Raw genomic sequence first — 17,638 nt, forward strand, 5'->3', positions numbered from 1 at the left:
TGTCTGGGTATTTAAAATTAATTACTTCAAACTACTTGATACAAATGAAAATATTCAATGCTATAAAGGACAGACTGAGTTGGGCACTTACACACCCATCACTTGAGACAACTGTTTAACTTTATCTGAGCCCTGTGCTCCTTAAGAGAGCAACGGATAGGAAATCCTTCACCTTCTGTGTTCCAAGAAATGGCTAACTCAGAGGACCACCATGCCTTTGCATGTTGTAAAATTAGCCCCTCTATCTTTCTCAGTAATTCCCACGTTTTATAAAACCCTAAGTTTTCTCCCTCCTCTTCAAGACATTCCTCATTAGTGAATGTTCTTCCCCACTGTAATATCCCAAATAAAATCGTCTCCTTAACTGTCCACTGCATTTTTCCTTTGTTTTGATGCCAGGACTCAAACAGGATGAAGGCCTTGCCTTCGGATCCCTGTTGACTCCACCCAAGTAACAAGGCCTCTCGGTTCCCCGTGCCTTGTTTCTGGCCTGTGACCTGGGGATACAACAATGAGTCCAATTCCTGGTCCTGTGCTTTGGACCTTGCTCATCCGCAGCACAGTATGGAACTGACTTTTACTCAGATGTGCTTTATTTCTGCTGCCGGATACTTTTGATTTTACAGTTTGTCAATCTCCATAGACAAATGGGTTATAACAGCGATTTTTTTTTGTTAGGAGAAAGATGACAGAAAACCTGATTTTTTTTTTCTATTTGTCTACCTTGAGCTCAAATAAATTAGGAATTTCATGACCACCAAGAAGTAGATCTCGGGACTGGGGATGTTACATTTGCATATGCTTGATCCATGACTAAAATTTTAAAATTGAATATATAGGCTTTCTCTTTGTGTTCTCTCTGTGTCTATATGTTTGTCTGTAACTATGAAAGGCCTTTACCTCTCATTATGTGAGTGTATAGTTTGTATATTTTCCTACCTCTAGATGATATTCTCAAATAGGTTAAAAAATCCCTTAAAGGAGAGCGCTCAATTCTGACTGGTTCGCAGATAAGTACAGCCATCCTTCAGTATCTATGAGGGATTGATTCTAGGACCTCCCTTGGAGAAACAAAATCTGGGATACTCAACTGACATAAAATGACAATATTTGCATATAACTTATGCACATCCTCCCATATACTTCATTTCTAGATTAATTATAATACCTAATACAACATAATTACTATATATACGATTATTACACTGAATTATTTAGGGAATAATAACAAGAATAAAAAAAGTCTGTACATGTTCAGCACAGAAGCAATTTTTTTCTGAATATTTTCAATCTGCAGTTGGTTGAATCCATAGATGCAGAACCAACAGATACGGAAGGCCAGCTGTCCTTCTATACACTGAATAGTCCTAAAATGCTCAGAAGTCAAGGAAATTGAACCTTTAACTCAATGTGAGAAAAAAGACGTGGATCATGGAAACTAACTCAGAAACAGTTTAAGAATTCAAATTCAAACAATTTAGGTAAACCTTTAGCAACTGATACTAGTTTATATTGTTGGTTTAATAAAACAGCTATGTGGGCTGGGCACGGTGGCTCACACCTGTAATCCCAGCACTTTGGGAGGCCAAGGTGGGCGGATCATGAGGTCAGGAATTCCAGACCAGCCTGGCCAAGATGGCGAAACCCCGTCTCTACTGAAAATACAAAAATCAGCCAGGCACTGTGGCAGGCACCTGTAATCCCAGCTACTCGGGAGACTGAGGCAGGAGAACTGCTTGAACCTGGGAGGCGGAGGTTGCAGTTAGCCAAGATCGTGCCACTGCACTCTAACCTGGACGACACAGCAAGACTATCTCAAAAAACAAAACAAAACAAAACAAAACAAAACAAAAAGGAGTTATGTCTTCTCTGACTTATCAGTGTGTTAAATATATACACAGATTTTTATTCTACTGGTGAATCTCCTTCCTAAACTTATACAGGTTTATCAATCAAATAAGCTAACATTACTACTACTTAATGCTTAAGATTCTAAAAAAGATAAATTTCTATTTAACCAAATTTAATCATTATCTGACAAACTTTATTTCAATAATCACATCAGCTTGAAGATAATTTCCAAGGTCTCTAGGTAATTTGAAACTTTTAATACTAAATTGACTTAATCAATGGGTATTCATTAGATGCTCAGACCATTCCTGAGTACTAAAACACTGACTATTAAACAAAATTTAAGTTTAAAGCTGGGCACAATGGCTCACACCTCTAATTTCAGCACTTTGCAAGGCCGAGGCAGGCAGACTGCTTGAGCCCAGGAGTTTGAGACCAGCCTGGGCAATGTGGAGAAACCCCATTTCTACAAAAAATTTAAAAATTAGCCATGCATGGTGGCATGTGCCTATAGTCCCATCTACAGGGGAGGCTGAGGTGGGAGGATCACTTGAGCCCAGGAGGTTGAGGCTGCAGTGAGCCATGATGGTGCCACCGCACCCCGGCCTGGGCAACAGAGTTAAGACCTTGTCTCCAAAAAAAAAAAAAAAAGGTTTATATACTTTTGTGTCTTATTTTTAGTCTATTAATGAATGTGTTCATTTTGATACAGAAAGTTGTAGTAGGTTCATGGAAAAGGAATTTTATTTGTCATGGTCAAGACTGGTAAGTTTGGTGGTTTTAAATAAGGTTTTTAAAAAGATCTTTAGTATCAAATGTTATCCTGATACAAAACTAAAATTGTGTTTTCTCTGTTTCAATGTCAAATGTTTCTCAGATTACTGGTTTGCTCTTAATAGAAGATTGTATAAGTTATTCTTTACTTTCTACATTATCTGCACAGACAGCAAGATTCTGTTTTACCATGACAACCTTCTATGGTTTATGTCGACTTAGTATGTCCTTGATTATTTAAGGAACAAGTTTCTCTTTCATGAAAGTTTCTTTATGATCCTGTTACCACTTATGTTAACTTTCAAAATCTTTATTGTCACTTGGGTTAAATAGAAAGTCAACTATTATTTCTTGGTACCCTATGATCCTATCTTAATTAAAGTTTTCAAATCTGACAACTTTTGATATTTTACCTTACCAAAATCAAATCATAAATATCATTTGCACCTAAAACTGTCTTTGAGATTTCCCAGATGGTGCCCCCCAAAACAATCACAAGATTTGTTCTTTCACCTTTTAAAAAAAGAAGTGCTAGAAAATAATTAGGTTTATCTGGCATGTTTTTATTGATGAGTTGTCAAGTCAGAAGAGATGCTTAGCCTTCTCTAGGTTAAACGTGTATGCGTAAAATGTTGTAAAAATTTCAGACTCTGCTTGCTACAGAAGTCACCAGAAAATTGTCAGTGCTCTCACTGACGACGATACACTGCTATTTATCAGAGTCCTGGTGCTACTTTGTTCGGTATTAGACAAAAGCACAGCATTACTAGTCATAATTTCAGTTTTGTTTTTTAAATGTTCACTAGGTCCCAACTTGTTTAACTTGAATCTAGCATCTTCCAGGCCAGTGGCTTTCAACTGGATATTCACATCACTTACCTATGTTTCATTAATACGCACAGACAGATGTTCAGCACATATTCCGGACTTACACAATCTCTCTCTCTGATACTGTTGGTGTATTTTAACTATATGCTTGGTATATTGTTGGCATATATCAGAACTAACACATGTTATAGCTAAACTTCTTTTTCTCAGTAAAGATTATATACTACATACTTTTATTTCCCAGTAAAGATTAACTCTATTTTCAAGAAAGAGTGGATATTGCATTTAATTTATAAAAATGGAATTTTTATAATTATATAATATTTACATAAAAAGCCACTCTTTCTTGAAAATAGAATCCTTATGTTTATATAAATATTTTCTTTAAAAAAATTTTGGAAAGACTTTAATCTTGTCTTGTACAACAACCAACCAACCAAATATCCTTATTAATTGCTTTGTTCTTATAATGAATTCTCATTGGATCTTTCACTTTTGAAAATTATAGTAATAAGCTAACTACAGTAAGTGATTTTGTCATCTACAGATAGGTTTTTGTTTTACCTTGCTGCTTCCCTGACAGCACTTACAATCAGCTACAGGCCAGAGGGCCTGTCTTCAACAAAGAAGAGCTGTCTTGGGATCCACGGAAAAGGACTTTGCCAGGTACCTTGAAGTACAGTCTTTTGACGTAGTTTAAGCAAGTTTGAGAAGATACCAGTGGACTGAGTCAAGATTTCTAGAACTCTAATCAAGAAGAAGATACATTCATGAGACAGCTAACTAAAGATCAAGTGGAAAAAGAATTACATAGGACTGAATGAACTAACCAAGAATGACTGTGGATTCTGTTGAGAATATTGTTGCTGTTACTAATGTTTTATTTTCTGGATATATAAGGAGTCCTTTCTTCTTAAGCTATCTATACCTCATTACAATTTAGGAGAATATGCTTTTGTAACTAAAGTTATCCAGTGCATTTTGTCTTTCACACTGGTAAGAATAAAATAACTTAATACTTTCTAGAAAGAAATATGGCAATACCTCTCAAAAATCTTAAAACTCTAAATATCTTATGACCTAGGAAGCTATCCTAAAGACACAATCCAAAATACTGAAAAATTCCCAAAAATATTTCTATCAAGTCACTAATTGTAAGTGGAATCATATATATCACAAACCATATGTTATATCATGTTATCACATTCAAACTATTAAATTATGGGATATACATCAAGAGAAATACAGTTTGCCATCGGTTGTCACAGGAAAATGCTCATGGTATATGGTAGCTTGCAAAAATAAACTGTGTAAAAAAAAAATACACAGAAAAGAAATATGCCAAAATATTAATGGTAACTATTTTTAGACGGCAGAATTAGAATTGGTTATTTTCTTCTTTATATGTTTCATAGTTTTCCAAAATAGATATATGTTACCTTTATAATCAGGAAAATTTCTAACTGATTAAGTTGGTTTTATTAAGTGAGAAGATTTCATTCACTTTTCTCAGGCAGTAACTAGATCAACCTAGTTTTATTAAGTGAAAAGATTTCATTCGTTTTTCTTAGGCAGTGGCTAGATCAATCTGAAAACTATTCCTCTTAACATTTAAAAAATGAAAAGAAAATTAATCCAAGTTATAAAGACACAAGTTAAATGAATGAAAAAGAATTTTCACAGAAAAAGACAGCTGTGCCTATTAACCTAAACAATCACAATCTGTAGCGTTACAGTTCTTAATTTAGTAGCATGATTTATGATGATCCAAGGGCCAGTCAGAATTCCAAACACCTGTAGGAATAACATACCAAATAAACCACAACTAAAGTAAAAGAGAGAATCTGGAAAAGCTAGGTCCAAAAAAGAGAACCTTATTCTTATTTCTATGGCTTCTGCAGACACGGGGGTTGGGGGGGCTTGGGGGGGGACATGTTTCTTGAATGCAGATTATTGCAGCTATTTTTAAAAGTATCTAGCCTCAATGTATATTTGGTGGCTAACTTGCCTCTTTCACCTTAAGCCCAAAAAGAGGAAGAAAAGAGAAAGGTAATAATAACAGCTAATACTGAGCGCTGACTACAGAAGAGGAATTATTTAATCTTAATAACAACCTAGGAAGACGTTATTATTTTTGCCTTTCAAATGAGGAAACAGACAGAGAGAGGCTAAATTAATTCCCCACAATCCTACTGCTAGCAATCAAAAGGTAACATTCAAAGCCTATCTACTACCAAAACCTATGCTCTGCCTCCTTCATACAAGTGTCGGCAAAGAACCTGCTAACTGTTAGGCAATGAGCCAGCAATTAGGCTATAAAAGTAAGCAAAACAATAGACGATGCCCCACACCTCATGGAGTTTACTGAAGGCAAACATAATAAACAAATATCTGCACAAATATATAAATACAAATGATGGCAAACTGCAGGGACTCTGAGACACGTAACAAAAGGACCTCATCTATTCTGGGGGGAGGCGGGGGAAATGTCAAGGTGGACCCTAAAGTAAGCAATGCTTAAGACCTGAGGTGAAACTGCTGTACCCAAACACAGATTACATATGACATATATACCCTGCATATACAGAATATATAGATGTGAAATACACAGATATTGTTTGAATTATTTGATAACATTTATAACACATAGTTTGAGACATACATGATTCCACCTATAATTAATAACTTGATAAAAATATTTTTGTAAATTTTTCAGTATTTGGATTATTTCTTATATATGTGTATACCTATATGTATATATAATATACACATATACTAAATATGTGTATACATCTATATATAATATATAATATACACATGTGTGCATATGTGTACATATATTATACATAAAATACATACACATATATAATGTAATATACACATGTATATAATGTAATATACATGTGATATACACATATATGTATATAATACACACATATTTTATATGTATATGTGTATACGTGTATACATGTATATTATATGTGTATATATGTGTACACATACATATATACACATATACAACATACACATATATAATATATACACACATATATGTGTATATGTGTACATATACACATATATATATCAAGGGAAAATGAGCTCCTTTTTTTTCTTAAGGACTGCCCTATGTGAAAAATTTTAAACACAGGTTAGTGTTTCAGAGAAAGATCAACAAATTACCTAAATTACTCACATAACGCCAATCCCAATTTTACTCTAAAATTAATCCTAGATTTTAAACTGATCTTTACAATTCTTGTAGTTTAAGGATAAGCAGCCAAGAGAACAACGTTGAGAGACAAGCACAGATACATTCTTACTCTTGCCTTCAGGTAACAATGCTGTCTTCAAGTAAGTATTGCCGAGCTTCTCCAAAATTCCATTTGATCATTTAGTAGACAAACACTGTACTTGTTCTACTGACTCAGTCTCAAGGGACAAGGTACAAAGTAAAACAGCATCCTTTTTATTTTGGATAGAGCTATGCTTTTAAAACTGAGGGTCACAACCCATTTGTGGGTAATAAAATTAATTTAGTAGGGTATGATGAACAATTTTTAATAGAACAGAATAAGAATTATTTGAGTGTATCATATGTTGCAAGGTCAAATATTGTTTCAAAATTGTTTTCTTTTGGTTACAAGGCACACACACACTGTCGCAAAACGTATTTCTTACTGTAGGTCACTACCATAACCACAATTTCAAAACCACTACTACAGACCAGAAGTTAGAATCTTACTGTCTTCTTGATCTATAGACGGACCCCTGAAAATAACATATCTTAAAATGTCTGAGTATTGGCTCTTCTTTATTCTGTGAGCAAGAAAGAAAAGTTTCCTAGGGAAAAAAAACGTGGATGATGAGTTTTAAGAGGATTTCATATTTTCTATTTGCATTTTTTTCTGAAAACAAATCTTTCATCTCGTTTGATCCTGTCGAGTCCAATTAATCCAGAAAATACAGCATTCCATGGTTGCCAAGTAACTGTGCACATAGGCTTGAGCTGAAGCTGGGCTATGTATGGCAGGTGGCTGGAGAACACCTTGGCTTCGGACCTTGACCAGGGGAGCACATGGCAATGCAAGGGTAAGGGAAGAAGGGCCTGCAGATCTGGAACCTAAGCTGTGACCTGGGAAAGCTACAGCCCCTCTAGGCCATTTTTCTCATCTCTAAAACAAGACGCACGGCCCAGATGATCTTACAAGAGCTCAACTCTTGTAATTCTGTAAGCAAAGGCTAGGAAGTTAGATGAAATGAACACTAAGAGTCCTACCGTCTGTAAGAACTTGTACTAGCAAATGTTTAAATCCTTATCTGAGTAAGAACTAAATACTTACACATACAACAAACTACAAAAATTTTGTGAGAAAACCAAGCTGTATCTACATTTTATGTTCCCACATAAAAAGACTTTAGGATTTTAAATAAATGTACTATCTTCCAAAAGTTCTCCACTGAAAGACTAAAAAGGTTGACAATTTCTATTAATTTGACAACTCTAAACTAGTTGTCCTGTAACAAGCCCTATTCAGAAAGTTCCACATTTCAGCAATATCTTCAAATAGCCTGCTCACACACAAAAAAAGCTTCCACCGAAAACATCAAATCTTATCAGCTTTAAAGCTTAGTATCTACTTTTCTCCACAGAAGGCTTATTTCATTTGAAATGAAATCCATGTGTGAAATGCTTTTGATATACTGCCTAATATATTCTTAATAGCTTTCCCTGCTAATTTATAAACACGTGGCATCCATATGACCCATGAAACCAATACTGCTGAGGTAGGTCTGCAAATTGCAAAACATGAATGTTCTTGTAATTCAAAAACAAAACATCATGTTGCCTGTTAGTGAATAAATATTTAAAGGCAAAGGCACTCGATTACACAGTGTGAGATCTGCAGGGGTCTAAATATGCGCCTACCATACTCACTGCCAGTGGCATGATGTATCTTTTAAAACACAGACATTTCAAGTACACCCCTTAAAATGGGGAAAGCATGTTAACACAATATACATGTTGAGAACACAGTTCTAGATTTTAAGTATTTCTCTTAATGTAAAAGACCACCCTAACGTAAGTCCTGTGTTTGTTTTGTTACTGTTGGAGTTGTTTCTAATCTACATAATCTCTTACCCAAGATGAAGTAAATAATTTTTTAAAAGCAGCTTGCTACAGCCAGCTCAGACAGTTCACAGATACCAAAAATAAATAAAATCATTTAAAATTTGGCAACAATATTCCCTTTATATGACATATGGACTCTCATCAATTTCAGTTTTAGTAACAATTCAATGTAAGGAAATTTAAGATTATAAATGAGCTAGTTAAGAATTTAGGCTCTCTGATTAGCTTTTTATTTTAAAATAAAACATGTAACATGTTCATCATAAAAAGTTTTAGGAAAAATTAGTATGTATTCTTTATGTCTTTTTTCTATGCACATACACTTTTTAAAATGGGATCACACTGAGTATTAGGATTTTAAGAAGCTTAACTCAAATTAATAGTTTAAGCACAAATAGAGATTAGCTCACATCAAATTAAGAGAAAAATAGGGACAAATCTAGCATAAAAGGGCAACTGGCTGAGAATGTGGTGGTGCACACCTGTAGTTCCACCTACTTGGGAGGCCGAGGCAAAATAATTATTTTGAGCCCAGAAGTTCAAATCCAGCCTGGGTAACATACAGAGACTGCCATCTCTTTCTTTATATTTATTTATTTACTTTTAAAGACAACTGGCCATAGACCTCTTTCAGCCTCTCTGCTTTTCTCTGGGGGTTAACATCACTGTCTGACACTAGGCCCTCTGTAGGAGCTTCAGGAAGCTAGCTCTAGGCTCATGACTTCTCAGCATATATTTCAGCAAAATTGGCATTTCTCTCTCCCAGCTCCAATTTGAAAAATCCCAGGAAAGAATCCTAATTGGCTTGGACTGGGTCAAATGTCATGCCTATGGCCTGGCATCTGGAAGAAGACAGCAGCTCCAATATGTACCATGTAGTTTAAGTCAAGAGAGGAATTCCCCCCAAATAAGGTAGAAGGAAGACAGGGAGGTAGGGCAGACATAGCTGGTGGACAAATACGTGTATGAAATGAACATCCACCTCAAATTTTGGCTCCCATCTTCTGCAAATACTGTTTTACAGTCTGTTTGTTTTTGCTCAATACAGTGGTGAGTATGTATACACCAGAAATACTTGAGAATCTTCTTAAAAATACTCAGGTACCACCCCAAAAGGAGTTGTATCACGAGCACTTTCACATGTCACTAAATATTATTTAAAAACACAGTTTTTAATAAATGGACAGAATTCTGACATGGTTCTAATTCTTTAAATTGAATTTTACGATTTAAATCCAGAAAAGCCACATACCATCATGATCCTTTTTGAACACAATATTCGAAAAGAATTTTATGAAAGCACCAACGAGTGGCACCTTTGCCACACCGTTCTGAGAAACTATGCTAGAGGCTTCTTGGCGGGAGGCGGTGGGGCAGAGATCATGGGGAGAATACGGGCGGGGGGGGGGGGGAATGGAGACAATAAGGTGATCCTCTGAGACTCACCATTAGTAAAAATATACCGCACCACTGAGGTTTAAAAAAAAAAAAAGTCTTAAAGGGAGAAGGATAAAATATACCCCCAAATTAAAGCAGGAAAAGCAAGGTTTGTTATAATCTCTAAATACTGAAGACTAAAAACAAACACACTATAAACCAAACAATTGAGGAAAGTTTGTGACATGAGGGAAAAAAGCAGCCTGTGTGACGCCTAGAAAATAAAAACCTAAGAATAAGTCTGGATCGCACTGCCTCTCATTCAGAAGCAGGGGTGCACCTGATAGGGATGCAAGTCCACTTCACTGGTCTGCTAACACGAGTCACTGGGATCATTCAACTCATTTCCCTTGCTAATATCATGCTTACTAATCAATCTCTTAATTATACTTTGGCTTTCTACAGGCAAGAGAATACACTGACTAACCAGGTGTACAGACAAAGCTGAGTATCTGTGCCTGAGAAGCAAAGCACAGTGAGTGTCTGAGTCTTGATTATCGTGCCAAGGGAGTGCCAGCTTATATAAAGACCTACGGAGTCTTCAGCTAATCTCCTTCTCTCACATGTTTTCCATTTTCTCTTTAAAGAAACTATTTCCAGGAGCCTACTAATAGGCAATGTTAAAGTCTTTAAACAGCATACATACCACCTGGTCAAATGACAAGGGTGAGACAATAGAATACTATGAGTAAAATCACAGTCACAAGGAATGAGGAATTATTAAATAACAGGAAGTTATTACAACAAATGTATCCAGTGAGCAGGCAAGACCTTTATATCCCCTTATTTCAGTAGAGCTCAGAACAAGATTTGCAGGACACCATGAGAGCACGTGTGAAGGAAACAGAGTGGCCTCTAACAATGGCAGAAAATTAAAGGGAACCACAAAGTCCTCTTGAGTGACAAGTCCCCAGTTGAAAACACGAAGTTTCTGCCATCACTGCTGTTTGATGACTCCTCTCTGCCTAGAGCCATCCCTGCCAATGGTATCTACTATTACAGTGGTCTAAAGTCACAACCATCACTGATGCTGCACCACCAGTCTGGAGCGCCACAGGAGGCTGACTTCTCCAGGGAGAACAGGTGATGTAGAAGGTCAAGACTGAAACACGCAGGCTCAACGTGGACATTCAAGCTGAGAGACAGATCAAATCGCCTAAGAGTGACAACATTCAACTAGTTTTTTAGTAGTGAAACCCAGTTTTTCAAATGAATTTACGATAAATATTTAAAGAAAATAATAAAGTCATTTTAAAAAAAAGTTAATTGTTAAATTTATGCAGCATGCACTCATAAAGTCAATGAGAACAATGAGGCTATTTTTAATATAAACATTTTAAATGGAAGGTTATAGTAAACAAGAGCATTATATCAGCCTTAATATCCAATTGATTCTGTGTTTTAAGTGTACAGATCCAAGAAGTCACAAAGGTAAATTGTTCCAAATTAGTTTTAATAGCTCTCCTAGTCACCTCAGGATCCTCCTAAAACTGCCCCAGAAGCTTGAAAAAGAAATGATAAGCAATGTTTATTTCAAAGTTTAATCACTAACAATAACAACTGCTATCCTTATCATGAATTCTTTATCAAAACTAAGGACAAAAGTATCCGCAACTGACAGCAAGCAATAAAACTAGAATAGAGGGCTATCACCTCTCCACCTGTTTTGTGTTGCTGGGTCATTGCATAATTCTCTTGGGCCAGGAGGAAAGCACACACCAAGCAGATGTGCCGGGCTGGCTGCATCTGCCACGATGGAGCACTTGCCGTGCAGCTTTGAAGGCCAACATGTACAGGCCTGAGTTCTACAAAAGGCCTGTGCAGTAATACAACCTTCCTAATCAATGACACACAGACATAAAGTGCGTGACAAAGATGACAGTTTTATTCTAGTCTGTGGCAAAACCAGTTAACCTGGTAGCATAAATTACCACATTATTGGTCTCCAACGTATCAAAAGGTGGCATTTCGCACATTTTCCACAAACGTTAAGAAAAAATGCTCAACATCACTAATTATCAGGGAAATGCAAGTTAAAACCACAATGAGATACCACCTTACTCCGCAAGAATGGCCATAATTTAAAAATAATAAAAAAAAATAGACAATGGCATGGATGTGGTGAGAAGGGAACTGTTTTACACTGCTGGTGGGAATGTAAACTAGCACAACCACTGTGGAAAATAAGATGGAGATTCCTTAAAAAACTGGCCGGGCACAGTGGCTCGCGCCTGTAATCCCAGAACTCTGGGAGGCCGAGACGGGCAGATCACGAGGTCAGGAGTTCAAGACCAGCCTGACCAACATGGTGAAACCTCAACTCTACTAAAAATACAAAAATGAGCTGGGCGTGGTGGCAGGCACCTGTAATCCCAGCTACCTGGGAGGCTGCGGCAGGAGGATTGCTCGAACCCAGGAGGTGGAGGTTGCAGTGAACTGAGATCATGCAATTGCACTCCAGCCTGGGCAACACAGCAAGACTCTGTCTCAAAAAAACTAAAAAAAACCTAAAAACTAAAAGTAGAACTACCATCTGATCCAGCAATCCCACTACTGAGTATCTACCCAAAGGAAATCAAGTAATCATATGAAAAAGATACATGTACACACGTTTATAGCAGCAATTTGCAATTCACAACTGCAAAAACATGGAACCAACCTAAATGCCCATCAACCAATGAGTGGATAAAGAAAATGTGGTATATACACACCATGTAATACTACTCAGCCATAAAACAGAACGAAATAATGGCAACTGTAGCAACTTGGATGGAGCTGGAGGCCATTATTCTAAGTGAAGTCACTCAGGAATGGAAAACCAAATATCATATTCACTTATAAGCGGGAGCTAAGCTAGGAGGATGCAAAGGCATAAGAATGACATAATAGACTTTGAAGACTGGGGGAAAGCTCAGAGGGGGGTGAGGGAATAAAGACTACATATTTGGTACAGTGTACACTGCTTGGGTGACAGGTGCACCAAAATCTTGGAAATCATCACTAAAGAACTTATCCATGTAACCAAAAAACACCTGTACCCCCAAAAACTATTGAAATAAAATACAAAATTGTGGGAAAAAAAAAAAGAGGTGGCATTTCACACATTTTGAACACGTACACTGAGCTCCTTTAAAATGGTTTTAAAAAAAAGTTCAAATGAACAAACTGGATAGCCCCTGAAACATCTTTTACCAAAGATCTACAGTAATTCTGTCGGAGGTCAGTTCTGTGTATTGAAGAGCAGGTGGTGACAATGAGGACATAAAGAGAAAACAACAGCTTTGTCAAGTAATCTGTTTTACAGATTTGCTATTGTAAAATTAACTGCAATGTTGCTAAGAAAAATATTTCTAAGGTCTTCTTGTTCCGTACACTGCTGTTCACTTACAGTTGGATGAAACCCATTATCCTGACCTATTTTTATTATAACAGAGACAGAAGCCTGACTGAAAAATCAAGGTTTCTTTTTAACACTGAAGAAGCAGTCAATTTTGCAGCACATTTTCATTTCTCTGCCCTTCTATTTCTTTCCGGAGTAGGTTATACAGAATTCTAATTTCTGATCTGCCCATTTGGATAATGAATTATTCTTGGTGGTTAAAGACATGGGTTTGGCAGCCAGACCTTTCTTCATTACCAGCTGTGAAACCTTGAACAAGATACGTAACCTGTGTGCCTCAGTTTCCTCATCTGTAAAATAAAGACAGTATAATAGGACCTACCTCATAGGGTTGTTGAAAGAATTAAATGGGTTAATAGAAGTAAAGACAATGGCCTATTTTAAGCATTAAGTGTTCACTATTAATTTTAAAGAAATAGGTATCAAAATTGCTCAAAAACTGAATCCGTTAACAAATTCATAATAAACTTTCTGACAAAATTTCTAAAACTACTAGATGTATTCAAAAGGAACCAAAGGAATTCTCATTACACCCTGTACCATTATTGAGTTGTTCCTTAAAAGTACCCAGAAGTATTTCAGAATTAAGAGAGGCAACTAATTTCTTCACAGCTTATAAAAATAAAACAAATTTGCTTGGGCCAACTGAGTGATGACAAGCAAGAATATGGGTCCTGTGTTCAGTTCTAACTACAGCTACAGATGTGAATTTTCTTTAAGCAAGAAAAAGAGGACACTTTACTGCCTTATTCCTAGAACTATAGAGCTCTTAAGACCATAAGATGCCAAGAGGCGCTGCCGAGGTATTTTCATTACTGGGGACAGGGGGCAGCAGTTTGCAAGTTTACTCTCGGATGCAAAGGACAGGGAGTAAGAGGACATTTGAACATACAAACACAGGCACGTAAAAAGAGGGAAATTCTCAGTTAAGGTGAGTTTGTTCTCCCAAAAAAAAAAAAAAAAAAAAAAAAAAAAAAGGCATAAAGGTAAGTTAATAGAGTCTCTATGGAAGAAAAAGCAACAAATGCTTTGGTTACCGAAGTTCCATCTTAGAGCTTCCTGCAGCAGCAAAGTTTCAGACAAATGAATCCTTACTTTATGTGCACGTGTGAGCAACAATATGCACAATACTAGCACTAAAGTACAGTAAGGGGCCCTCAGAAGAGGAAAGCAACGTGTCTATCTGCATAGTCTAAGTGCAGTTTCTCACCGAAGAGATGACAGGCACTCTCTGCAGCGGGCAAAAGGAGAGGAGGAGGAGAACGCGGGGAAATAGCCAGTACGCACTCGATTTCCAATGTCTCATTTACTCGAATGAGGGCAGAGGGGAGGGACCACTTTCCTTCAGCAATGATGAGAGGCATTTCAGTAAGGCCACTCTTCCGAAGCTAGCGGCAGGGGAGGCAGCCGCACTCTGCTCCCAGCCCCCTCAGCGGTGAGGGTGAGCTGGGAGAGCCTGCAAGGGAAGGGGAGCTAGCAACACGCTCGAGCAGAACCCTGCGGAGCCGCAACCCCGGGAGGAGTCGCCGGACAGACTCGGCCGCGGTCCCCTGGGACCCAGGGATGCACCGCGCCCCTCCCGCCCCAGCCTGCAGAGCCTGGATGCTTCCCTCCCCACCTGGCGGGAAGCAGAGGCCCTCGGGCCCGACCGAGTTCGGGCCAGGACCCGCCCCGCTTTCTGCGAGCGACCGACTGCGGCCGCCACACTCACCTCGCCGCCAAGCAGCACTCGGGTTCTGACTCGCTCTCGGGTTCCGGCGGCGGCGGCGGTGGCGGCGGCGGCGGCGGCGGCGGCTCCTCCATGGCGGCGGCAGGCGTGACGGCAAAGGCGGGAGGAGGGACCAGCGCGGCAGCGGCTTCTCTCATCCGTGCACGGAGCCCCGCATGGCCGCGGCAAACAGTAAGCTGCAGCCTGGCGCGGGGCACCGAAGCCCAGAAGTGCGGGAGTGAGTCGGCTCCGCCTCCGCCTCTACCCTGCCGCAGGAGCCGTGCGCGCCGCAGCCATCTTGGAAACGGCGACCGGCCGAGCGCCGGGGCTACGGTGGGCGGCGAGGGACAAGCCTCCCAGATCGGCGGCGGAGGCGGCGGGCGCCGGAATCCTACCGAATGGGGGCGGAGACGGCGGCAGGGAGGGGCGGGGAGCGCCGTCAAGTGTCCGTGCGATTCGGTCCCGGAGCCGGGTCTCGCCAGCTCGCCTGGTTTCGCCCCGGCCGGTGGCAGTGGGGGACTATGAAGCGGAGCCGGGCTGTGCGGCGAGCTGGGACCTGAGGCTTCCCGAGCGGTCGTCGGTCTGGAAGGGACGCTGGGTAGGGCCGATGAGCGGGGCGGGCGCGGCGCTGTGAGCCCGGCCGGAGTCGCCGCCCAGGGACCTGCCACCCGGATCCCAGGATCCCACCTTCCAGGAGGACGGACGTCACCCGGACGCTCGCAACTCCGGTCTCTTGATAGCGCAGCCTTCCACAAGCTCGGATTTTTAAGACTTGAAATAAAGTCTCCAGAATTCCAGACCATTAAAGTGACCCCCTCATTTCAACCGTGCAGAACTTCTCACCCCAGTGTCACAAGATTCGATAGTGATCTCCCAGAAACTTGGACTGGAATGCTCCTACACTGAGGGGGTGGGGGGAAGAAGAAAGGCTAAAGATTATTTCAGAGTTACAAAAATCCTGTTAGAATTCCAAGGAATCGTTTACTCTTAGCACTGGGGCCTCACAGTTCTTTTTAAGTTGCAAATATTTACACAATTTCCCGTAGGGTGAAATCCAGAGTTAATCCAAAAGCAGAATTTTTTAAAATTAAGTACGTTCAAATGCGCAGATTTCTTAAACCTCATTTAGTTGAGCTTTGATACGTAAAACGCACGTTTTGAATAACGCTGGTAACAAAGAAAAACATTAAATTGATTATAGGTATGTTATAGTTAAAGACCAGTTGTGAAATTAGCTATATTGTGCTCAAAGTATGTTACTGACATTTCTCTGTTGTTAAAAGGAATTGCTTCATTCTAGTTTTTTATAATAGTCTATATTATGTATATAGCCTGATAGTCCTGAATTTCTGAATTGACCTTCACTTATTTACTCAACAACATTCATTCAACAAATACTTATTACGTGAATATATGTGTCAGGAACTGTACTAGATGCTGGGGTTGTAGCAGTAAGCACAACAGACCAAGCTAACAGTTTAGTAAAGGGTGAGATAAAACAAAGTATTCAAAAGAAATTAATTTTTATCTTAATTTTAAAAATTATAAATTTTTTTAAAATCACAAATTGGTATCCATGTGTAATTCATTTCCATTCATTTTCTTGTGTAAAGAAAGCTCAGTAAAAGTATTTCTTAGGTTTCTGTAATTCTAGTTCTCTACTCGATTTTCTTCTGCAATTTTCTGAGCCAGAACCCTTCTTAGAAGGCATATTAGAGACTTTAAAAGTTAAATAATAAAATAAATCTCTTCTTTAAACAGCATTGTACTACGTATTCTTTGGTATGACTACCGAATTTAAGCTAAATGATAATACAGACACGTGCGTTCAAGTCACAAAACACTTAGCAAGTATAATCAGTATCGGGGAGACCTGTGGCTTGTTCTTGTTTTTTAATTTCCACTTGATACTATCTATTTTAGCAGAAACCAAGTAAATTTACACTTACCTAATCAAGTAATGCATCATATATAGAAACCTAAGTTAACTGGTGCTAAATAGTCAATGTGAGTGTTGTGAGTTTTCTCCCCACCCCCGTGCTGGGTCCAGGAAAGCTGTTTCTCTGGCTGACAACCCTCTCATCTCACCCGGTGCCCCCACTTTGTCTCCAGGGCTCCCAGTGAGCTCCTCACAGCCTGCAGGTTTCTTTTCTGCCTTCTCTGCTATAGTGTAAGCTCCTTCAGGAAAGAAGCCAATCTTCCTTCTTCTGTCCTTTGCCTAGGGACCAAGTGTCTCTGGTGCCCAACATCGTGTTAGTAGGAACTCAGTAAATATTGTCGCATTCATGAAATAGTTTTTAAAAAAATGTTATTAGATTTTTGTCTCTGAATTTTTATTCTTGTGTAGCACATGGTTGGTCTTATTGTTCATGATCTTTAATAATGTTTTTTGGGGTTTTTTTGGTTTTTTTTTTTTTTTTGGAGACAGGGCTTGCTCTGTTGCCTAGGTTGGAGTGCAGTGACATAATCATAGCTCACTGTAACCTCAAATTCCTGGGCTCAAGTGATC

The 17,638-nt window shown here is 38.8% G+C and overlaps 1 protein-coding gene across 5 annotated transcripts in view; it reads right to left on the minus strand.

The window, feature by feature from the left end:
- Window positions 1-15,846, minus strand: part of MAP3K4 (mitogen-activated protein kinase kinase kinase 4) — a 126,129-nt gene extending 110,283 nt beyond the window's left edge. For 4 of the 5 annotated variants that reach the window (XM_038001184.2, XM_008007749.3, XM_008007750.3 and 1 more), the window contains exon 1: window positions 15,133-15,844. In XM_038001184.2, the coding sequence (XP_037857112.2) occupies window positions 15,133-15,287 (155 nt within the window). In that variant the 5' untranslated portion in view covers window positions 15,288-15,844. Of the gene's footprint in view, window positions 1-15,132 lie in introns of all 5 variants that reach the window. The other variant, XR_012094994.1, reaches the window with a different exon arrangement.
- Window positions 15,847-17,638: the final 1,792 nt, after the last annotated feature.

The sequence above is a fragment of the Chlorocebus sabaeus genome, chromosome 13 (assembly GCF_047675955.1).
Source record: "Chlorocebus sabaeus isolate Y175 chromosome 13, mChlSab1.0.hap1, whole genome shotgun sequence".
NCBI lineage: Eukaryota > Metazoa > Chordata > Mammalia > Primates > Cercopithecidae > Chlorocebus > Chlorocebus sabaeus.